We start from the raw sequence: 25,613 nt of genomic DNA, 5'->3' as shown, positions 1-25,613 counted from the left end.
TTGTTCAGGGTTTGAGCTCTGTAGTTGTTTTAAGCTGTGCAGTGATCACTATTTTTGTAATGATTATTTGATGGTGCATTTGTTGCATATCTGTTTCTGTTTCTATTTACCTCGTTGGTACATTGTATACAATTCATGTACTTTTTTTAATTGAATATTTACTTGAGATATTGACAAATGGGAGTTTTTCCATAAACTGTTTAACTGTAGAAAAAAAGGAAAATGCAAAAAAATTTCATTCAGTTTATTTCAAATGTACATGTATACGAATATTTTGAAAAATAAAAACAACAATTTTAACAAAGAATAGCATTTAGACTTGCTCATTAAAGCTATCAAGCTAAGTTTAAAAATGGTCTTATCTAAGCAATATTGAAATGGATTTCATATTACAGGTATATAAAATGCATACCACTAGGAATTTTTCTTCTTGGCACAAGAGAAATATAATTGAAAGGCTTGATATTTTTAATGTTCTCCCCACAAACTTAACAAATAGAACCACACTGGATGGTTGCCCCCAAAATTCAATGGACCATATAATTTTTTGGGGCAACCAACCAATCTATATACTGCCATACGATCCTCAGCATCATGATTTTAAGGGTTGTGACATGAGCCAAATTAGAACATGCAGCCAAAAACAAGAATTTTCATCATTTCTAGATAATAATTTAAAAAATATCATAAAAGTAATGATAAATAATAACAGAAGCACCACTATTTTATTTTTCTTTGTTTTGAGACATCTCCATATCCCTTATATAGATTTAAAGAACAAAATCAATGTGTTCACATTTACACCAATTGAACAACACTATATAGGTTTATATACATATAAATGAATTAAACAAAACAAAGCACATCAATAAAATTTCTCTCATGATTTTTATGACAGTATACACAAGTTTTTAAAGAGTAATCAAATTGAAAAATATAACATTCAAAATTCCATGAATTAATGAATCTACAAACTGATAATTTCCCCCTTAACCACAAATATTCGTGCATTAAGTTAAAATTAAGTGCTTTCACAGTAAACAGTTACACTGTTAATAAAACTCATTCAATGCTAGCAATCAAGAATAATGGTAACATTCAAATGAAAAAGAAAACCACATTGTATGATTAAATTATCTTACCAATATCTCTTCCATGTGAAATTTTGACGCCTTGACACAAAAGCTGTTGAAAGTACAATTCCAAAATAACTTGATTTTAGGCTTTGTCTATGATGGACAGAGCTACTTGTACTCAAATGTCGACAGAGATATTTAAGACTTCCTATGCTATGTGTCTGTGTTGAAAACTCCAGCAATCACTTCCTACTAAATATGCCAGTTTCAACAGAATGATTTTGAGCCATTCATTTTCAGAGCATCTACATATATATGATGTTGCTGGTGCTCCGTCCTTATTAATTAATACTATGAAGGTTAAAGTGGTTGTGGGATCAATATTTAAGGGCTATTCTGGTGTGGATGGTAAAATGACATCATAAACCAAAACAATCAGAGAAAACAAAGAACTCTGCAATATGGTTTATCCATTGAAAAATTATTTTTTCACCTGAACTAAATAAAAGAATTACCTGTATTGTGTAATAAACAAGAGGCTCCAAAAAGCCTGAATCGCTCACCTTGTTGAATTTTGTCTTTCAAAGTCAGTAAATTTAACAAGAAGTTTTCCAACAATTTTGACTCAAGAAGACTTTGGTGGGACTTACCATATGGATCATTTCAGCAATTGATAGTTTCTTTCTATCTATCATAGTTTTCAAGATATTGGCTGAAAACTATAAGAAAAAAAAAACAAAAAAAAACCTGTCATTTTTCCCCCTTTCAAATGAAATAACTCTTTCAAGGAGTCATCTGACAACTTTACCCCTGAAGACTTTTGTAGTCCTAATAATAAGGATAATTTCAGCTATTGAAATAATTTGGGTGAACCTAATGGTTTTGGAGATATATGCTTAAAACTACTGTCTGTCCCCTACGTTCTATTTTTAGTAACAGCGGTCATGTTTTTCAAGGGATCAAAAATCGCCACATCAGTTCTATGCAGAACACCCCAAGGAACATTCATACTAAATTTGGTTCCATTATTCATTTATCACAATTATCTTCACTTGTTAATCAAGACAGTAAAACACAACAAAAATAACATCTTATATACATATCACATTTTCAAAGCAACCTTGCTTACATTGAGGCAGTATAGAATTTATTAATGTAGTTTTATTATCACACATTACAGTCAACATGTAGCAAATGCAAAAAAAAAACATTTATTTGTAAATCCAAACTCTAGAATTGAAGGCTAACAATTCGTTAATTTCCACAAAATAATGGCAATTTCTTGTTGAAAGTTAAAAAAAAACAGCATACAATCTCAACAATTTTTACTATAATTTAAATAAATATCTGTCAGGATTTCTTTCAAAAACTATATATACTTATATGTATTTTAATTTCATCTCTTGGGATTCTTTTTTACATCAGTAGAATCTTTCTACTAAGAGAGGATGTTTATACAGGATTCTGGAATACTTAGGTTCTAAAATAGAATCCAAAAGACAAACTAAAGCTTCTCTACATTAATGTTAAAGCTTATGTCTAATACAACATTAAAAAGCCCAAGTTACAATCAACGATCCCTCTTGACCAAAAATCTCAAAACTTAAATATAGACTGAAATTAATAATAACAAAAAACTAATTAATGATCAAAGGAGATTATGTCAATTTAAAAAAAAATGTTCTGTTTCCAAACATGAATTTACAAAAATTGTTAATTTTCATAAATACTTTCCAATGAAAATACATCTAACGATAGTAAGTTAAAAAATTTGGAAAGAAAAAGAAATAGGAAAAAAATCATTGTATTAATATTCACTTTGACTGTACAACTTTTGGTATATTTTATCTTCTATGAATATAGGGTAATTAAGAGCACACAGAAAAATACTATATTGACAGTATTTCAAATATTTAAATATACACTTTATAAGACAAGATAATGTCCTATCCACAAACAAGCCTGAACTGCTCACCTGGTTCAATTTTGTCTTTCAAGAGCAGTAAATTTAAGAAGAATTTCTGTCTATCATAGTTTTCAAGATATTAGCTGAAAACTGTTAAAATAAATCTGTTATTTTTCCCTTTTCAAGGGCAATAACTCTTACAAGGAATCGTCTGACAACTTTTTTCCCTGAAGACTTATGAAATCCTAATAATATGGATCATTACAACTATTGAAAGAATTTGGCTAACCCTAACGGTTTTGGAAATATTATATGCAAAAACCTACTGTCTGACCCTATGTTTATTTTTAGTAATGGCGGCCATGTTTTTTGACAGATCAAAAATCCCCCAAATCAGTTCTATGCAGGATACCCCAAGAAACATTCATACACAATTTGGTTCCAATTGGTTAAGTAGTGTCAAAGAAGAAGATTTTTGAAAGAAATAACATTAAAAATAGCAAAAAATGTTGAAAAAGGGCAGTAACTCCAACATGGCTTAACGGATTAAAATAAAAATTGACCACAGATAGATCTCATGCTAAACACTTTTACCTTCTGTCAGAATTTAGCTAAACCTAAAGATTTTGGAGATATATGCGAAAAACTGCTGTCTGATCCCTATGTTCTATTTTCAGTTACAGCAGCCATATTTTTCAACAGATCAAAAATCCCCACATCAGTTCTATGCAGGAGACCCCAAGTTTTGTAAAATTATTAACGACGATACAAGTGATAGCAATAGCTCACATGGCCTTCAGTCAGGTGAGCTGAAAAAAAGCACAAGATAAATGAATTTAAAGGAATATCCAGAATGTTATAAAAATAAAGTTTTGTCAGACTAATTCCCAATCCTCTGCTAAAGATGTACTGGATGACTTCCTCTGCCTTTGTGCATCTTGAGAAAAATCTTTCCTTATCAAATATTTCGTTCTTCGACAAAAAATTAGTCCATCACTGTTGATTGCCCATAATTCGTCACTTTTCGAACCTATCAAAAGAAAAATTTAATTCATTGTCCATCATTTAAAAACAAATTTTGCAAATAAGATCTTTTAAAAAAATCCATGAACAACTTTCTTAATATTACTTCAATTTCTCCACAACAATAAAAGAATTCTATTTTCATATTTTATTTTAAATCAATTTTAGATATTTATTAATTGTATTCTGTTATTCTTATACACATGTAAATCATGATAAGGCCATTTAAAGTTAAACATTTGGTTCACAAGCCAATTTTTAAATGAAAGCTTATGATAAAGGGAGGCATTTCTTTTCCGAAAGAAAGAATATCCAAAAGAAAGAATATCGTTTGGCTATATCCTTTAATCACAGTTTCCGCTATATAGATGACGTATTATCTTTAAACAATCCTAATTTCGAGGAGTTGATACATCGCATCTACCCCAATGAACTTGAGATAAAGGATACTTCAGACCTACACTCAGAAATTAATGGTAAAGGGAAACTATTGACCAAACTTTACGACAAACATGATGACTTTTCATTCAGAATTGTCAACTTTCCTTATATCTCTGGCAACATCCCTTCAGCACCTGCTTATGGAGTGTTCATATCACAACTCATAAGTTATGCCAGAGCTTGCCGAAACTACGCAGACTTTTTGTATCATGTTAGAACTCTATAAAATAGGCTTCTGGAACAGGGTTATGTTGCTACAAGATTGAAGTCATCACTACAGAAGTTTTATGGTTGTCATCATGAACTCGTGGATCGTTATGGTGTATCCATCTGCACCATCAAAACTGATTTATTCAATGGATCATAGTTTTCCTATCCTCGTTTGTCTACCCCAGACTTGACTTTTTATGAGCAACTCGGCGGGTGTTTCTAGAAAAGCAGAGGACGCTTATCCTACCAGTGCACCTGGTCCATGCTCCCAGTATTTAAAGGAGAATGAGTTGCTCATTTGCTTTTGTTACTTTGTATGATTTTGGTTACTTTATGTTCTTTGCTGTGTATGTCTGTTTTCCATGTCTGGTCTTTGTCCCTGAATTACATTCTTTTGATTACCACTATAATCTTGGTTCCCTTGATCACTCTTTTTACCTTTTATCATCCAAAAAGTAATGAAGTTTGTTTTTTACACTGTTTACTGGCAAACATTGATGAGGAGATACCTCCCCAGAGATGAAAGATGGCCTGAGAACCAAGATATTAAATTTAAACACCCTGAACTTACATGATATTTGATTAAATACTCCTGGAATCTTTCTCCAGTAATCTCCTCCTGGATTTGTTGTGGTAATACCATGACGACACATAATTTCACCATTTGGATCTAGTGCCCAAACAAAATTATCACTAATGGCTAACTGGAGAACCTGATTGCCTGTAGTAAATGTAAATGTTATATCATTTAACCAACAAACAGCAATTAAACATCTGAAATGGAGACAGTGGCAGTTCCAGACATTTACAAAAGATGGGCTAATTTTTTTTCTCCAGAAAAAAGTGAAAAAAACAGGAATTACACCTGTATACAATACAATAATAAATAAAAAATTGCTTAATTATGTATTGATTTATATCACATTCTGAATATTTTTAATGTTTTTTATAAAATACAAAAGACTATGCCACCCAGCCTCACTGGAATATCAGCCTTGGATTCATCTATTGTTAGATATCATTTATGGTCTATCGTACATTAATCCCATTCCTTATCTGTCTAACATTGATTATTAACCTACAGTGCATGGAAAGCAGTAGAGATCAAAGTTTGAGGTAGCAGTTTTTGTTCATAAATATTGGTACATTGTACTATATTTGTATACATTGATGTTCTGTTATCTAGGTGTGTGAACATTTAAACCATACATCTGAATAAGTATCTTGAAAACTTTGTTGGTACCCATATTTCTTGATTATTTTCCATTCAAGAGATAGATACTGGGATTATAAAGCTCTTGATTTGATTCCTAGATCGTTGTTCAAATTCCAAGCTGTACGTCTGAAATTTTTTTTTCTTTGTGACAAAAAATTTAGAGCTTTTCATTAACTACTACAATGTATAAACACAGAATTAAATTATGATTGACCACTAATTTTTTTTTTGTTTTATAAAATGAGGCAGGTGTACCCTGTAAAAGAACACAGTTAAATATATTGGTATTTTAACATTTACACCAACATGTATTTATTTTTCTTCATAATTTAACAAAACTTTAAGATATGAGCAATATTTTGTTTATGTTAAGATATGAAATAGTAAAGGCCCTTACTCAGTATTACAGATTGACCTCATGTCAGATTGAAATCAGGCTCTCAGTGCTTCTAAGGTTACCATTATGATGGCTTTATCCTGTATAAATTAATTTGAGAACAGGGAATCTATAATTATAACTACCTGGAATATGTAGCCAAGATGTTCCGATTGGCATTTCATCTGTGACACCAAGTCTGACATAAGTCTGACGTCTATTATCCACAGCCCATACCTAAAGAGAATTTAAAAATTCAAATACATGTAACTTACAACTATTAAACTTACAAGATATTTAAAAATAGTATTTCAGGAAGACACCAATAGTGAAATTTTGTTGTGTAAATATGTATGAAGTTTGATGTACATAGGAGTATGGTCATTCAAACTAAGGAAAAAGATGCCTGATAACTAATTAACCTTTTTAGGGCCTATTTGAAGTTTTTTTCCAAGATTTACACTTGTCTTTTTCGGCCAACTCCTTACTTGATTGAAAAAAAATAAGGCATTAATGGAGTAATAAGTGATACCCACCATGCTATGGTGAAATCAAAGCGTCGATTGCATTGAACCTCAGAAGTCATGAGACATTTATAGGTATTTTAAAAACTTTAAATCCGCTGATGGTAATTTGTTTTTTCTTTATTTCCAAAAAAGATAAATTATTTACAACAGGATCAATGCTTTCACCACTAATAGAACTACACATCCACACAAATCTGATGACTTGAAATTTCAATTTCAATTTCGTTTTCTCTTTCTTTCTCTTTTTTTTGTCTCGTTTCATTTCATTTTCATTTTGTTTCTCAATGTGTAATACTGAAAACCTATTTTTAGTTTTAAACATAGCCTATCACATGGAATCCATATGTGGATATTAAAGGCATTTATAAAATAAAGTTCACACTTCTATATATGTATCTGATTTTTTCTTTGCCAGTGAATCATGTAAAATATAATTTCAATCTAATACTGTAAAAACAGGCAATGTATTTATACAAAATAATCAATTTGATTCATTTTAATATTCATCTGCCATATCTCTTTCGCGGTGGAAGTACTTTTAAGGCGGTTATCAACCGCAAATTGTTTTGATTGACATCAGATGGTATTAACTCTCAGAAGTCATGTGACTTCTGAGTAAAAAGGGGAGCTGCAAAATGTTCAAAATGGCCTAACTCTAAAAGTGCATTTTGGTATTTGCTGAAAATTGAACCCATACTTTATGGTATTAAACTAAACACAATGTATAACAGGGGACTGACTGACAGTATCCCATAATACCTCGCCACTTTGTGGGGCAGAGTATAAAAATGTATGAATTTTCTATAACAAATGCAATAGACAATTTTTAAATTATCAAAAGCTGTTACCATAGTGTCTGTGGGTCCATTATAGACTTGTAGAAATGTAGTTCCTGATGGTCCAGAGTCCACAGGTAGCCAGGCAGCCTGAAGGGAATGTGTTGATGGAGCTCTCACTCCAATCCTCTGATAAACGACACCGTCACTGTCTACAGCCCAAACATTCCTAGCTCCACATGACAGATGGACTAATTGGGCATCACCTACACAAAGTTATGAGTAGAAAAAACTGTAATTAAGAGATATCTCTGATATTTTTATCATTGTAAGAAAAATGGCCGACTTGAAATTGCAACAATCAAAACTACCTGTATTAAATTTTTACCATATTAAGCTAATGCCAGATTTTTCACAAAAACACAACAATAAATGCTTGCAATATGTTATGAATTTTAAGTATTATGGATACTAATTATTTTGGAAAAAGATGTATCTCCTTGGTACAAATAATCTTACATTCCTAGTTTCACATTTATATGACCAAAAATGAGAAAAGGCCTTCAGGTGCATATTTCAAATTGTCAAAACCTTGTTTCAAGCTTTTTATTTTACAATGTGATATAAAAAGAAACTTAGTAAGCATATACCTAGCTGTTTAAGATCAAGGTCAAACCATTTAGCTCCTTCTGGGCAATGTTCTGCTACACCATCTCTTATAAAAACATTCCCATTCTCATGAAGTCCCCAGGCTGCTTCTTCACAGACAGACAGACATATGAACTGTCCTCTTTGTGGGGGTTCTACTGTTTTAACACTCCTTTTAGCCGCAGTAAATGTGAATATTTCACCATTTGGTTGCTGAACCCATATAAGACCTAAAATAATCAAATAAAACCCCATGAAAGCATTTGAATTTGAACTTTGACATGGAATTAGATTGTTGGAAATTTTACATATAAGCAATTAGTTCGCTCTTGTTTAGGAACCCAAATTTCCAAATAGCTAAACAATATGGTACAGACAGGTAATTTTCAATTTTTCTTGCAAAATGTAAAGAGAATCTAAAACTACTTTGAGTGCAAATCAAAGAAATCTCAGACACCCTATGGTAAGATTTCAAGTTCTCTAATAAGGCTCTATCAAGTAAGAAAACATTGAAATCTTTCCCCAAGTGTGTCTGAGATTCCTGGTCTGGCATTTTCTAGTGGTGTTTGATTCTTTTTCTCACTTTTAATGTTGATTATGTGAGTAGTACAAATGTACTCCTATTCAGAACAACTTGCTTGCCAAATTAATTTGTATTTACAATATCTCATAGAATGTTTTATTGTGAAAAAGAGAATTGCAATGCATTACATCTTGACCCTGAATCAGATTTGTTTGAAATAAACCTCTTGATTGAAAAAATAAAAAGAAAAACATATTTGACCGTGTGTGTTAGTATGCAGGCATATTACAGATTTTGGTTGTGATGAAAAAATGCATGTTATCTCATCCATTTTGAAGGTAAGGAAATCTCACATGGCTATAAATATGAGTATCATTGTCTCAAAACTGAGAAAAATAAAAACTCTACGGAAATAAGACAGTTGTAGGCTACCAAATGTGAAGTTCACTTTAAACCACCATATCTGAAAATATCTGCATGTATGGTAATATCTATTATATTTCCTCTCATAGTAGGACATAAGGCCAAAAATATGACCAATAGTGCTCAATCTGATAAAATTAAATGATTCACAATGATTTGAGCCTATTAAGGTTACCTGCCTGGTAGGGGAAAACTGTTTATAGTATTCTCATTTGGATATTTCCTTAATAATCTGTAAGAGTAATCAAGGGAACCAAGGTTATAGCGGTAATCAAAAGAATGTAATCCAGGGACAAAGACCAGACATGGAAAACAGACATACACAACAAAGAACATAAAGTAACTAAAACCATACATACAAAGTAACAAAAGTAAATGAGCAACTCAGACTCCGCTAAAAACTGAGAGCATGGACCAGGTGCACCAGTAGGGTAAGCGACCTCTGCTTTTCTAGAAACACCCGTGGAGTTGCTCATAAAAAGTCAAGTCCGGGATAGACAAACGAGGAAAGGAAAACTATGACTGTAAGCAATGAAAAACATAGACAAAATACATATAAACCAGCTGTAAGAATATCAATTTTCCATAATCAATTTAACTTTCCTTTTATATTGGTACCATACTTAATTTCAAAAAAAAAAAGCTTAATCTGAGAAACACAAAACAAAAGAAATGAACAATGTCATAATTAATTTACACATGTTTTAAATGGTTAAGTGTCAGAATTCAGATTAACCATACCCCATTCCATATGTAAAGCTGTCACAGATATCAGTTTCCATGCTGTTGATGCTGCAATGCCACTAAGATGTATTTCATTCCAAAAATGACCTATATGTATATTATTAAATTTAAGTGATATGAAAAAATAATTTTATTTCCATTAGTATTTCTCATTTCAGCTATTCAGGAAACATTGTGTTTATTTTATAGATTTCTGTAGAATTTTTTTAAACAAAAACATACTTGGTTCTATTCATTTGCATATAACTGACATGTAACAGGAAACATGTTAAATCTATTTATAATCTGAAGGGCATACACACAGATCCAAAAAACTTTTACTTCACTTACATCAACCATCTTAAATACTAATCCAAAATATCCAGTCCAAATGAAGTTATGTCTAAGATACACATATGTACCCAATAAAAACTTACCTTCAAAAGAACTTTTACAGACTAGAAGAGTATTTTTAAACTCTGGACACATCCATATTCCATCTGCTCCTGAAGCTATCAAACCACCTTTCTGTGAACTAATTAAGTGTGCCAACTTCTGAGGATCAAATACTTTAGCCATGGATTTTATGGTATTCACAAGAGTATAATCAGTGACAGCAACCTCAGTATGTACTGGTACCTTTGAAAGAAACAATGAGAAAGATATTATGCATTCTGCACGTTTAGCCAGTAGCGCTTTGCCCCTAACTTTGTATAAAAGAAACAAATAGGGAGAAACTTTTAAAGCTGGTCTTCGACAGAGTAGATTAAAAAGATTTTTGTTACGGACTGTGTTCTGCAATATGACTAAATATAAAGCTTATACTATAATCTGACAACACTGAATTTTGATTATTTTAAAACCCACATACTTAGTTTGCAATGAATATAAATTTCTTTGTCAAAGTTGTTTATTAAACATATGACTTGCAGAGTGTATCTGTGCTTTTTAAAACTGTATAAATATAGATTATTGTCAACATAAATATGCACCCACCTGCCACCAACAACTGTCTCCAATTGGTGTTTCCATGCTTACACGAGTCATGAAATAAATTCTCCCTAAGATATCCACTGCCCAGGCAACATTGCCATCTCCAAGGGAAACAGAAGAGAACATCATACCATCAGGACTAGAAATGTGCAATAATAATATTGAAACAAATACTTACAGGACAGTAAGAAAATGGGCAAATGACTACAGTTTGTTCAAAAAATTTGAAGTACATGAAGATTAAACTTGTAGTGAATGATCAAATATTGGGTTATTGTTATTTTAAAGAATATATGAATTTTAAAAATGGTGCATGAATACTATGATATTCAGTTAGTTAAGATTTTGTTGCAATCTAGATAAAACATTTGTTTGGGTCTAATGGCTTCCAATGAATAAATGGTATGAGCCATAACCCCCAAAATCAATCCCAACTAGTTTTTAGTAGAGTCCAAGTTGTTCATTTACTTATGTTGTTTTGTACATATTATTTTGGTAATTTTATATTCTTTGTTGTGTTTGTCTGTTTACCATGTCTGGTCTTTTCCCTGGATTACTTTCTTTTGATTTCAGTTAGGACCTTTTTACACAAAATATTTTCCAGAAACCTGGAAAATGTTTGCTTTTGGTCTTTTTAGCCTATAATCTCAAAACTTGATCCCTTCCAGACCTTTGGGGTATGGAACCTTTTAGAAAAATATCACTGATATTCATCCATTTACGTACAAATCAATTTAGTTAATTTTATAAAATGTTTGTTTTTGACTTCCCTTCAGCCCAAAATTCCCAATCAGTTAAACAAATAACCCTCCAAATTAATGCAAACCTTCTTTAAAAAAATTTCCAGTTAGTCAAAGAAATACATATGTTCAGTCCAGGTTTCATGTAAAAAAAAATGTAGGATAGGATTTGTGAATATAAATTAGGAAAAGCTTACTGTGTATACTCTGCCCATTCCTTGCCTTCTGGGCAGTTTTTCTTGATGCCTGCCCTGTATATGAGCTTGCACTGGTCAGTAATTGCCCAAACAACTCCAGCTCTACAGACAATGAAGTTGATTATATATGATGATTGCTCAACTAAGGTTGACTTATAGCATGGTCTGTCTTTTGAGAGTCCTTTTTGGATGGCTACATCTCCATTGGTCTTTATATACCTGTTGATATAAGATTTAAGTCCAATCTAAATAGGTTTGATGAAACTAGAAAAATTAATTATCTGTAAAAATTAGGCCTATGGCTTCATTTTTCTTTTGGTTTGAACAATCAAATTTGCACATATATATTTTGTAACTTTTAAAGCAAATGTAAATTTGACAAAGTCTATGTAGACGTGTCTGCATTTTTGAAGCAGACAGGTTAATTGTAAAACAAAGCCTGAATGTAGTGATGGACAAAAAGACAAAAATGTGCACACAAGCCATAAATCTGTAATAAGCCTGCAAACTAATAAACAACAATAAATATTTTCTTTCATTTTATTTTTTTCTCTCAGGATCAAGAGGTTTATTTCTAACAAATCTAATTCTGAAAAAAAAAATAATTTCACTTTTATACCACTTCTATCAATCGCAGGGTATGATTGCACAGTCTGTTTAGTGAAACAAATTATTCCAAATACAAATTTCTATCAAATCTTTAATTTTCGGTAATGAAAACATTTCGTCATGGAAGAATTTTGAGACAAAAGCCAACTTTGAAGTTGTTTTTTAATTTCTCAACACATTACCAGTATCTATAATTCCACTGTTCAAGAAAATGCACTCATGACTTTAGATGGTCTTTACTGGTTAAATTTACATCTTCTTTCACAATACTGTCAATGCAAAATATGTACATATGTATATAACAAGTACCTACCATGCACAATTGTTATCAACAGCAATAGTACGGACATCTTTTACTGCCTCAACCCATTTCATTCCCTCAGGATGTTTGGAAGTAATCTTAGTACCAGCATAGACTATATCCTTGTATAGTCTCCATACTATCATTCCTGATCTTGACACTGAAATCTGTTTAGCATAACCACCTGTAGCCTTTGTCCATTTAATTCCTACAGATTTTAAGCTACAGTACCAAATATTAGAACTTTTGTCTGTGCACCATACATGAGTGTCTGAAATGGCCAAGCTTTGCAGGTTTCCTGACATATAAACCTCAGTCCAGTTATTTAAATTCAGCATGGATTTACTTTTCATGGCAGTCTCCTGATCACAGACATGTACACTTTCAGTTTTATCATCAAATTTATCTTGAGGATCAGACAGGGCATTAATGCCAGACAAAGGATGTTCTGTAATCTCCTTTAAATTATTCACACTTTGTGATGGAGTGGGAATATTATATTTACTATAGAAGTCATCACATGAACCACTGCCTGTTTTATAAATGTTATCAGTTATTGGTGACACTGGCGATTTAACAGAACTTGACTCTTGTCTAGGCGACTCCAAACCTTTATCACTTTCACTTTCTACTGAAGATAAATTTAACATACTACTGTTCTCACTGTCATTCTCTGAGTTTATTTTAGTGACGACACTATCAATATTTTGATGCATTTCACCACCCTTCTTTTCTGACACTGATGTACTACTGCCAAATAAATTTAACCCCTCTTCTAAATGAGCAAGATTTTTCTCAAGTTTTGAAAATGATTTGTTTTTCTTTGAATGTATTGGCACCTTTTCTGCAATATCTGCATTATGATTGTCATGTTGAGTGAAAAGGGAATGAACAGTAGATTTAGCAGCATGGTCAGAATCATTGCTATGTGTGGAAACTAGTTTTATCTCTGGCAATAGTTTCTGTTCAAGCATTGGTGAGGCTGACTTAGGGGACTGTGGAGGTTCTCTAATGCTAGAATCAGAATTTGGTGGTAATGGTTTATCCCCTTTAACTTGGCTAGTTTCATTATTAGATGACTGTCCATCATGTTTTGGCAGAGACTGTCTACAACCAAGTTGTGGCTCACCTTCTTTTTGAGTAATAACAGGAGGACATACTTCACTTCCTCCTTCTGAAGTCTTTCCTAAATAATTTTCAGTCTTGTTCTCGTTTAAGGAATTTGCATCCTCACAATCCTCTTGCTTCTGAGTCAATGAACCCAGAGATTCTTCAGATTCCATTTTTGCTATCACTGTATCACTTTTCCTAGGCTTCAGTCCAACAATATCTGAAATATCTACATCAGTGCTCTCTTTCTTAGGCAATTCTGATGTACCATTTGACTCTTCTGAGTCAAATGTTTCTCCTTCAAATGAGTTTTGGGATAGTGTATCTGAATCTATATTTGCAGACAACTTGTTTGGATCTGCAAAACAGAGTAAGCTTTTTTTAAAACAGATTATTCTTGAAATCACTGAATCAAATTTATGCTTTTAGGGCACAAAATTAATAAATTGGCTTAAAATAATAAAACATAAAAAAGTTTATATAATGCTAAAATATTAAAGTGATTTCATGCTTGTACTAAATTCAATTGAACATTAGATATTAATATTCAAGGAAATCAGTATACACTACTTATGAATACTTTATTTTATATGAGAACACCATCAAAATGAATAAAATCTCAGGGCTAGAAAAAATGCTAGAAGTACCCCGTAATTTACAAACTAACTTTCATTTACCAAGGCCAACTAAAAATTATTTACTAGTCGTTACTTGGTTTTCAGGCCCCCCCTTATCATGATGCCACATTACCATTTATAACTGCCAAATAGCATATCAATAAAATAAAAACAAAAAAGTACCTAACACAACAATTTCTTAGCTGTGAACACTGTACACCTTCACCCAACTCTAGGAACAATGAAATAGTAAATACTTCCTTTCCTAATTGGCTTTTTTATGAAAAATGATCTGAGACCCCCTCCCCCCAAAAAAAAAAAATTAACTTGCATTTCCCTACATAGATCTGTGTAAACATAACAGTTTTTTTAAAAAATTATTCTTATTTTTACTCCTCTAGCACTCTTCCATGAAAATACCTTTTGACAACCATTTGATTAATACCTTTCTTTTTCTTCTTCTTCTTCTTTGTTTTTACACTAACAGCAATGTCATCACCCGGTGTAATGATAGGTATAGCCTGAATCCTGCTTAGACTATCTGGACTGTTACCATGGTGACCAGGTGTTGTGCGTAGCTTCATTGCATCATGTTTTGTAGTTGTCTTCTCTACTGGTACTTCATGGGAGCTAAATGAAGATTGCAATGAAAATGTCCCAGAATCAACAATTTCTGATTGATTTGATGAGTCCTGACTAATTTGTCTAGAGTTTAAACCAACTTTAGTAGCAAGAGCTGAAGTATCAACTTCAGCATTATCATCGTATGAATCTTCTTTCATAAATGGATTAAATCTACCCTGACGCATTGGAGATACATTGTCATCATTCTCCATTGGTGGAGATCCACTAAAAATTTCCACTGTCAAAAGATCAACTTTGTCAAGTTTTATTACAGGAGGTAAATCTTTCTCTGCAGTTGGCTTCTCACCATAGTGATCAGAATGTTTCTCTACAACAAAGGCCAGATTTGTGACAGAACTTGTTCTCTCAGAAGTTAATTCGATGTTCTTTAGCTTGTCCACTACATTTTCTTTTAGAAATCGCAAAGGTGATGGGGTTGATTGAGCAGTTTCTTCTTTGACCTGTTGCTCTTTGACAAAGTCAGGCATATTATTGTCTTTAACAAGTCGATGATATGTACTTCCTGTAATTCAAATCAACAACTTAAAAAATTTCCTGCAAGTGTCTTGCTTGATCTTTCAAACCATTTTACATTAGTTTATTTAAATGCAAGATACAAATGAAAACCTAAGTTTTAGTTGCTTTCCTTAGGTTTTTATTGAGATTTAAGACTTGTTTATCAAAGCCTATAGCTTGGCTGATAGAATTTCAATGCTGAAAAAAGGCAGAAGTAACTGAAAAATCATATGTGCATAAAAAAAAATCATAATTTCTCAAGTTACAATACAAGGTTCCAATCTTTAAGAACCTATAAACAAAACAGGTCATTTAAAACCCATTTGACGGTTAGAATTATTGAAGTATGATAATTCAGCTGCACTGCTTTAGACTATGAGTATGTTTGAATCAAGACTAATTATAAATCAGCAGTATTAACATAGGGGTGTTCCCGGCTGTGTTTTAGTACATAATACAATATTGAGAGAGTAGTATTTTTGGTGGGACCACTTTACATGGCTTTCTCAGTTCAAACTTTTCACCATTTGCTCTATAAATAGGGGGAATTATATTTTGGCTGTCTTATGGTCTAATGGGGGAGATATCTGTGAAATATCTGGACTTATTTTCATGATTACCCTTTAGAATATGGCAAAAATTAGAACCTCACAAATATTTTCCACTATATGTATATGGTAAATCAATTCATGAATATATACATTTACATTAGCACTCAGATATGATCATACAGTCTACCTGCTAACGATTCTGGCCTTTCCCCTAATCTTATGACATTTCTGTCTGTACCCATCCGCAGCACAAATATTTCATCATTAGTTACAGCAACAGTCTTGATATTGCCAACATGAAATGATCCACATATCACAGAAGTATTTAATGGATTCAATAAAAACAGACTAGATTCATGCCAGGTCACTATGTATTTCTCCTTATACAAATATATTGGTCCAAACTGGCTTTCTGGGAGGAACATTTTGGATTTGTGTCGAAATGGCAATAATTCTAAGTTAGGATGAGGATTGTTGATAAGTTCTTTAAATAGATATGTATTCTGAACAGAGCCATCCATTTTAGATTTCCATATACGAAGACTAGGTCGACAGGCATATAATTCAGCATCTTCTGGCTTACACAGTCCAGGGAGGAATATAGCACCAAACTTCCCAAATCTAAAATGACATAACATTATCAATTTTTTATGTTCTAATTTCTGTTGCAACCTGTGAATCCCATATTACTTTAAACAGGTTTCACTGAATAAGGATAATCATCCATTTTTCAAATTCTAATATTAACAGAATAGTACAGACATAGACTAATAAAATAAATTTTGCCCTACAATCATTCAAATATAATGCAGGGGTCAAATTAGAATAGGTCTAAGGTCATGGACTTTCAATATCTGACCCAAGACCTCATATAATTTCAAAAGGTCCTGGGCCTTCAACCCCTTTCAATGAATTTAAGTTTTCCCTGATGAACATGGAAAAGTCCAGAACCATCCACACTTGTAAATTTGAACCCCAGTAACGTTACAGGAAGAGTCTCTTGCACATTCAATACTTTGTTAAAGTTCAATTTCAAAGACGTATTTAAATTTGAAAATCAACCATTGCAAAAGAAAATACATTCTCATGTTAGTTTTTACGCTCTAATTCTCTTTCAAGTGAGAAATTAAAATAGTCATAGACTAAAATTGTACTGTTTCTCACATGTCTAAAAAGCCAAAGACAATTCTCACATCATCAGGAGCAAATGTCAAGGGTAAATCAGAAACTATTGGGTATACGTATTCCACTAGCACAATCACAATGCTGTTTTTTAACTATCTCTCCAGTCAGTGAACTGACATTAAATATCTTCTTTCATGCACGTCTATATATTGTTCCTAACCTCCTCATGAAATTTCATCAAAATCTATCTGGTTATTAGAGAAGTTGCACTTAAATGAAAGTTAAATCCTTAAGTGATTTCTCTCTTTAAACGCATCATGTAATTGCACATCTACATCATGGTGCCTTACCTTCCTAAAAATTCATCAAAATTTACAAAACAGTTTAGGAAGAGTGATCAGACGGACTATCAGACATGTTGATTCCTTGCACGGGTTTCATAATTTGAATACAACAGTGATTGTTCAGGGATAGGTTTGGGTATCTTTTCCTGTTTTTTATACTACAGAACAAACTTTGACTTGTATATACAAAATAAAGAATTGTCAGTTTTAAGTGTTTAAACATTTCCTTGTTTTTATAATAATATTCAATTTTCCTCTACAATAATACTGTAAGTTATATATCATTGTAAGAACTTATTTTTGAATATTTTATGTTTCTGAGACCTTTATGTAGAAACAAGATAATATCTATGAGATGGGCAGCACCTAAAACATACTATCCCACTATGTTTTTGTTCCAATGGTATGTTAAATTCATAATAATTTAAAATAAACACAGGTATTATCTGTATCAAGTGTGGTTTACTAACAACATTTTTCCTTCAAAGTTCCCTAACAAATCAACTACATTATGAACAGATCAAAGATTATTTCACTTCTTACCATTTCAGTACATAAAAAACTTACTTTTTGTTTTTGCGATAATAAAAACACTGAAATAGTTTCATAAACCTACATTTTTCTCTCCTTCTGTCCTACTTGCACCATGCCTGTTTGAATATCTGTTCTATAAATAACAGTTCTCTGATTGGTTGATATTAATAACGCTTTATGGGCATGATTGAGCTGCACAATTTCACTGTTGTTTTCTATCAAACAAATATTTGTCTCACAAACTCCCTGAAACAAATGGCATAAATAGTAAAATCAAAGTAGTCTAAACCTACCTGTGAATAAACAAAAATGAAATATATAATAGTATAGTCAACCATGTCAGATAAAAAAAAACAACCACATTGGCAGGGTAAAAGTAAAAGACAAAATCTGTCCAACAGAATACTATATATGTATATCAATAAAAGAACAGCGTACCAATGTCCCCGCGATAAAAAAAAGTGCGGAAAACTGTAAATTCACTGAAATTTTCTAAGCCCAAGGGCCGTAACTTCCGTAAAAATCATTCAACTATTACCATAGTCTAACTTAATCTGTAACTTCTCCAAGTCCAAGGGCCATAACTTCCGTAAAAATCAATTAACCATAACCAAAGTCAAAATTAACCTGTAACTCTTCATAATAAGGCACATACCAAAAACAAAATTATTTGGTGAAAGCATTACAAAAAAAAGTGTGGAAAATGCGGACAGACAGATGGACAAACACACGGAAGAACAACACCTAGCATTTTCATGTCCCTTTATGATGCGTCGCGAGAGACAATAAACAGTTTCATAAGTCAGGAAAAATGAAGCCTCCTGAAGTGACTTTGTAGACAAAATGTTTATATAACAAGTGGACAGACATACAACTATAAATTATTAATGTCAGTCATATATTAGGAGAAGTAAAACCCACCAATCTGACTAAGGCCAAATTTAAAGATTTTAGGGGTTTTCATGTCCTTTCTTGTTTCTTTTGAGGGTACCTCATAACCTATTTTAATTGCCATTTAGCATTTAATAAAGTGAAAATAATAGAGTCTCCTTTCTATTTTCTTGTTGCCAACCAATGTAAAATACACCCACATCACTTTTTCCTGACAATAGAACAGTCCCTCACTGGTTTTCATGAAAAATGGATGAAGAACCAAAAAATTAACCTTAATTGGTAAACAATCTAAGTGATATATTTGTAGTCAGCAACTCTATATAACCATGGTAACTGGGAAGTTCTATAGAGTATTCAAACCCATGAACTTTCAAAAAGCAGTTAGCTTAAACAACACTTATTTAAGCATGTTAACATATTCTAACAATGTTTTTTTTTGTTTCAAATGAGTAAAAGATTTAAGTTGAACATGTTTTTTTATTTATTTATTTATTTATATGACTTACAGCATAAAAGTCAACTTCTACACATGACACTTGTCCTTTCTTGTCACCTGTAAATAGTTTCATACCATTCATACTCCAACACAAACATGTTACCTCACATCTATGTACATCCTTCACAACAAACTGTTGAAGCTGGTAGAAAAAAGATAGTTTTGAATAAATAATTTTCAGGAATAAAATCAAACAAGACACTTATTAAAAAATATAGAATAAATTATTTATACTGAAAGCATTTGATTTTATGGAGTAATTAGTAAACCTTTAAGGCACAATCATACCTCATATTTCAAAAGACATTGTGGAGACAAGCCAATAGAAAAATGATTTTTTTATAGTAGATTAGATACAGATGGTTATGTTTTAACAGCTAGCTGAACAAATGCTTGTTCAGGGGTTCAGATTAGTGGTAGTCCTAAGTTTGGGACCCTCAATTTCTGATCTTTGACTTTTGAAATTTACATGGGTCCTGGACCTTTAACCCTTTTAACTGACAGTTATTGGGGACTTTTGATTTTCTTCAAACAGACATTTGATTTGAAACTTGCAAAAGTCAAGGACTTTCATCTCTTGAACACAAACAACATGGTTGTTATGTCGTATTTTAACTTTTCAGGTACAAATTTTATGGCTTTCGACTTACTATAATACATTTTGTAATAGCAAAGATAAGAACACCTTGTAAAGCTGCTCTTCTCATAAGTAGTACATGTGTAACATAAACTAATAGAGATGGAGCATCAGCAACATTCTATACATGCAGGGGTAGAGTGTATATACATGTAGATACTCTGAAATATGAATGGTTTACAATCATTCTGTCAGAAAAGACTTATTACTGAAATGATGTATGCAGTTAGGAAGTGACTGTTCGAACTTTTGATGCAGATGTACAGTACATGTTATAGGATGTCTTGCATATTCCTATTGGTCTCAAGACATTAGTGATATAACAACACTGTAGGACAATATTGACAATGCCTTTGTATTATTTGTGTACAAACAGTTCCATCCAACACTGTAAAGCAGGTAAATTTCACAGAGTGCTAATTTTGGCTATATTAGTGATCTGTCTTAAAACGCAAAAAAAAATAAATTCACAAAATATTTACTCTGGGCATAAGTACTTTGTACACCACTAAGCATGTGCCAAAATAAGAAATGGCAAAAATTTTACACATACCTTTCTGCCTAAAATTTGCCAAATTTTAAACTCACCAAAATAACCCACCTAAAATTATATTAACAGAAAGATATACATTACATACTGTGGAAGAACAAATTCATTGGGTTATATTTTGTTGTTTTCATGGTCCCTTTATACCACTAAATCCAAATGAAATAAATTAATACATATATATGGATTAAAACTTTTTTTCAATGATACCCACAAATAAAAGGATGTCATGCAGTTTTTATTGCATGATTATGAATCAACCATAAAACATATTCCATTCATAATAATTCTTTATTCATTATTTTACTCATGCACACATACCTGTTTGCTGTGTGAGGGTAACTTTGATGGCAGCTGAAAAAGATAAACCACGCCTTTCTCTGTAGCTGCGGCAACCTGTTGTTCCAGTCCAGAATGAAGTGCCAGGAAAATAATAACATCATTATGGGACTGAAATGATTTTTTAAAAGATACTTGTACAAATTAATTTACAAAAATACATGTCCATCAATTATCATTACAAAGAGTCATAGATTAAGTTTTTCTAACCTTTGTTTACACACATTTTTACTGTTTTTCAAAATGAAAAGTAAGCATTGATCAGACAGTTCTCTATTTGGGCTCTAAATTAATAAAATCCAAATGGTATACTCTACAACCCTAATCTAACTTACATGTGTTCTAAGTCTTTCAAGTTCTTTAGACTTCCTGTTGTATAAAAATATAACTCCAACATTTGACCCAAGTGCAATAAAGTTTTCATTTGCATCTAAAGACAAAAGATTGAGGTCACATTGCATGAGCATTCCCTTTTGGGCTTTTTTCGGAATCTGTGATAATAGGTAATCAAGATGCCCATGTTCTTTTGGAATCTTTATATCCATATCATCATCTTCTGCTACTGCCATTGTCCATCACCTATTATACATAAACGTAAATTAATTCATAGCAGAATATAATATTTGATCCTTGGATAGCATTTGAATGTCCTAAAAACCTTACAAAGCAAGATGAGATTTTGACAGCTGATATTTGAAGCAGCTCCACGAAGAGGAATTAATTAATTAGAGGTGCAATAGGATATTTGAAAAGCTATGTGATCTGAACTTACTTCACATGATTTTATAAATGTACCCCATAAGAACTACAAATACTTGGTACAAGCAACTACATAAATGTATTGTCAATTATTTTCTAATATAAATTTTGTTTAGTATGCACATAAAACCCTTTTTCCTATAAGTTATAAAAATTCTTAGAGACAGAGACAATCAAATCTATAAAAAGTTTAAGTTTCAAATATAACACATTGTAATAACTCGAGACAGGTACTATCACACACATTCCAAAATTTCCATACATTTTTGTACCAAACAACCACTGATATACCAAGTCAAGTGAACCAACACCTTCAGATGGTACATGGTAGGTAGAGTAACCATGATGGAGACCGGGGTATGCTACAGTTGTCTTAAAACTCATAAATATAAACTACAAAAAGACAACAACATCCCATTTACCGAATGGAAACTATTTTATTACGTCAACATGTTTTGCCAAAAGCAGGAAGCCGCAATACGTGTCGATGTAATAAAGTAGTTTTTGTGCAGTGACTGGGATGTTGCTGTCTTTTTGTAGTTTGAATCACTGATATGTTATAACATGTAAGCATGCATATCATATGATTCTTACAACTGAAGCCTTATAAAATGAACACAAAGCAACCTCAAAAGCAGCATTCGTGTATGTGAAAATAACATCCTTGAGATGGTCCCCAGTAAGAGTTATCAGCCAGACTGGATAGCATTTGGTAGTCAGTAGAAACATCCTTAACAGGAAAATTCCTCGGAAAAAAATAAGAAATTGACACTTATTAAGACCAATAAAGGAAAATAGATAAGCATTAATTTATCATTGAAAATATACACTCGTTTTCAATACATTCCTTTCAATTTTTTTTTCATTTTCATACATACATGTATGAATGGAAAAGTTCAGGAAATGTTGCATGGTATACAGAATATTCCTCTGCTCTTCCACCTGCTTTTCAAGAACCTAACCTGCCTTGGAAAACATATAACTCCAGTCATATTTTTCAAATTGAAGCATAGCTTTTTTAAATAGAAAAGGCAATCATTTCTGGAATTTATGCAAAGCTGTGAGATGCATCAGTTTGATCTGCATTTGTTAACATCACAGGTGATGTGTAAAATATTCCCGTCATCTGTGGTGAACTGCTATATTTCCGAAATTGCACATAAACTGGCTAAAACTTCAAAGGATGTAGCTTGAACTACACATTATAAAGGTTTAAAAAAAATTCAAGAATATTGAACCTCAATACCATAGATGATCAAGTCTAATCCCTTTTGGGATTCAGTGTCTGGAGCTATTTTCTTATTTGGCCAACTCAGAAAACAGCTCTGGACCCTGAATCCCGAAAGTGATTAGATGAAGTCCTGATAACACTGCACATCTGTGTCAACAACACCACCTTTATTGGCTTCAACTGTTCAACGATTACACCACAAATCACAATGACAGTCTTTAAGTTCTAATGGGACATAGTTTTTAAAGGCACTCATTATGTGCTTTGACAATGATAAAGGTAATTAGACCACTAGGGTGACTAACTTTGGATACACAGTATTTTTGATTTTTTTTAATTGATTCCCAACCTTTTGCTACCTATATTGGCTACAAAGTTATAGGGGTGAAAAACTGTAATCATAACCTTTGACAATACTTGGTCCTTGGAAAATTTTAGTAATGAATTAATAAATATTTGAAAAATATCAATACTCGATCTTTAATTGCCTGGTAACTGTTTTGTTTCACTGTTTTCCATCTGTCACACGATTCCCAGTCATTCGTTTCGATTTCAGACTACAACTTCCGGTTTTCAGAAAGATATAAAACAAACATACACAATCCGATCGCGAGTTCCTTACCTTGTTGTTGTTGTTGTTTTTTTTTTTTTTTTACTGTTGTTGTCTCGAAATTCAAACTAGAGTCACATTAAGATAAATTGAACTGTGGGAATCAGAATGGCAAATGAAATTTAATCCAGAAAATGCTATGTCATAAATATTTCTAAAAATGCTAAACCAAATTCATTTCACTATAAACTGCGTAACCACATACTTGAGACTGTACCAGACAGCAAATATCTAGGTGTCACTTTAAGTAGTGATCTCGATTGGGGTCCACATATTAACCATGTAACGGCAAAAGCCAATAAAACCTTAGGCCTTTTACGTAGAAATATGAAACACTGCACACGTAAGGTTAAAAGCCACTTGTGCGTCCGATCGTAGAGTACTCCTCGCCAGTTTGGGATCCATATAAACAAAACCAAATTGCCCAACTTGAGCAGATTCAGAGAAAAGCCGCAAGGTATGTCTTCAATGACTACATAAATAAAAAAAACCAGGTGCAGTGACTGGCATGATTAACACCCTTAATTGGGAGAGTCTTCAATTTCGCAGAACAAAAGCAAGACTTGTTTTACTTTATAAGATAAATGGGGGGGGGGTTAGTGGAAGTTACTACAAACAAAGATTTCTATCAGTATTCCTTCTACCCAAACACTATAACAGATTGGAACAATCTCCAAGAATCTATCTGTATGTCACCTTCCCTGGAGTTCTTCAAAAGTGGTAGCTCCACTTTAACATTTAAAGGACGTTATCTAGCTGAATAATATATTAAAATAACCCCAACCACTGTTCATAATGTAAATATGTTAGCTTTTATGTTATATATTTTAACATTAATTGTAATGAATTGCGAACTTGTCTTTTAACGTTAAATTTCTGACCCCCATTTTCATGTATATAGCAGGGCAAGTTTCGGGAGGTTCTACACGCCTTGCTGGGTGTACTTCATTTGGCTAGATCCTTCAATCTCATTTTCCGCTATATAGATGACGTATTATCTTTAAACAATCCTAATTTCGGGGATTTGATACATCGCATCTACCCAAAAGAACTTGAGATAAAGGATACTACAGACACTGTGAAGTCAGCCTCATATTTTGACCTACACTTAGAAATCGATGGTAAAGGAAAACTATTGATCAAACTTTCAGACTTTTCATTCAGAATTGTCAACTTTCCTTTCATCTGTGGCAACATCCCTTCGGCTCCTGCGTATGGAGTGTTCATATCACAACTCATACGTTATGCCAGAGCTTGCCGAAACTACGCAGACTTTTTGTATCGCGCTAGAAGTCTAACAAATAGGCTTCTGGAAAAGGGTTGTGTTGCTACAAGATTGAAGTCATCACTACAGAAGTTTTATGGTCGTCGTCATTAACTCGTGGATCGTTATGATGTATCCATCAGCACCATGAAAACTGATTTATTCAACTGGTCATAGTTCGCTTTTCCTCCCGGACTTGACTTTTTATGAGCAACTCGGCGGGTGTTTCTAGAAAAGCAGTGGACGCTTACCCTACCGGTGCACCTGGTCCATGAGTCCGAGTTGCTCATTTACTTTTGTTACTTTGTATGTATGATTTTAGTTACTTTATGTTCTTTGTTGTGTGTGTCTGTTTTCCATGTCTGGTCTTTGTCCCTGGATTACATTCTTTTGATTACCGCTATAATCTTGGTTCCCTTGATTACTCTTCCGTACTGGATGACGATGATGATGATGATGATGATGATGAAATACGAGTAGTTGATTTAAAATTACAGGACTGATACAAGTTTACGTCGCTTGATTTAGATTGTCTAACTTCTCACCTCCGAAGCAGAAATATTAATTTTATACACTCTATGACATAAAGATCAATTTATTTGGATGCATTTTAACCACTATATTTATTGAGAATATACATGACCATAACTATGGTTTGTGTAGACATGTTAAAGGCTGATCCAGAGATTTTCAAGGATTGAGGACTT

General features: G+C 32.5%; 1 protein-coding gene across 2 annotated transcripts; it reads right to left on the bottom strand.

The window, feature by feature from the left end:
* Positions 1-229: 229 nt before the first annotated feature.
* On the bottom strand, positions 230-23,610 carry LOC148624885 (tectonin beta-propeller repeat-containing protein 2-like). 2 transcript variants are annotated; one of them, XM_088567973.1, is made up of 17 exons: positions 23,506-23,610; positions 21,378-21,621; positions 21,025-21,153; positions 19,530-19,661; positions 18,212-18,375; positions 16,314-16,747; positions 14,881-15,582; positions 12,721-14,176; positions 11,799-12,017; positions 10,865-11,000; positions 10,306-10,507; positions 9,887-9,976; positions 8,202-8,429; positions 7,624-7,817; positions 6,395-6,485; positions 5,228-5,377; positions 230-4,012 (listed from the first exon to the last, which is right to left on the bottom strand). In XM_088567973.1, the coding sequence occupies exons 2-17, from the start codon at positions 21,609-21,611 to the stop codon at positions 3,858-3,860; spliced, it is 4,716 nt and encodes a 1,571-aa protein (XP_088424099.1). In that variant the 5' UTR covers positions 21,612-21,621; positions 23,506-23,610; the 3' UTR covers positions 230-3,857. The 2 variants fall into 2 exon arrangements, with proteins under 2 accessions (XP_088424099.1, XP_088424100.1); XM_088567974.1 differs by having other exon boundaries at positions 23,521-23,591.
* Between the last annotated feature and the right edge of the window lie 2,003 nt (positions 23,611-25,613).

This window comes from Perna viridis, chromosome 2, assembly GCF_037379345.1.
Source record: "Perna viridis isolate PV_CMFRI_1.1 ecotype Kerala chromosome 2, ASM3737934v1, whole genome shotgun sequence".
NCBI lineage: Eukaryota > Metazoa > Mollusca > Bivalvia > Mytilida > Mytilidae > Perna > Perna viridis.
The sequence above is the reverse complement of the archived record's forward strand: the minus strand, read 5'-3'. Positions and strand labels throughout refer to the sequence as shown.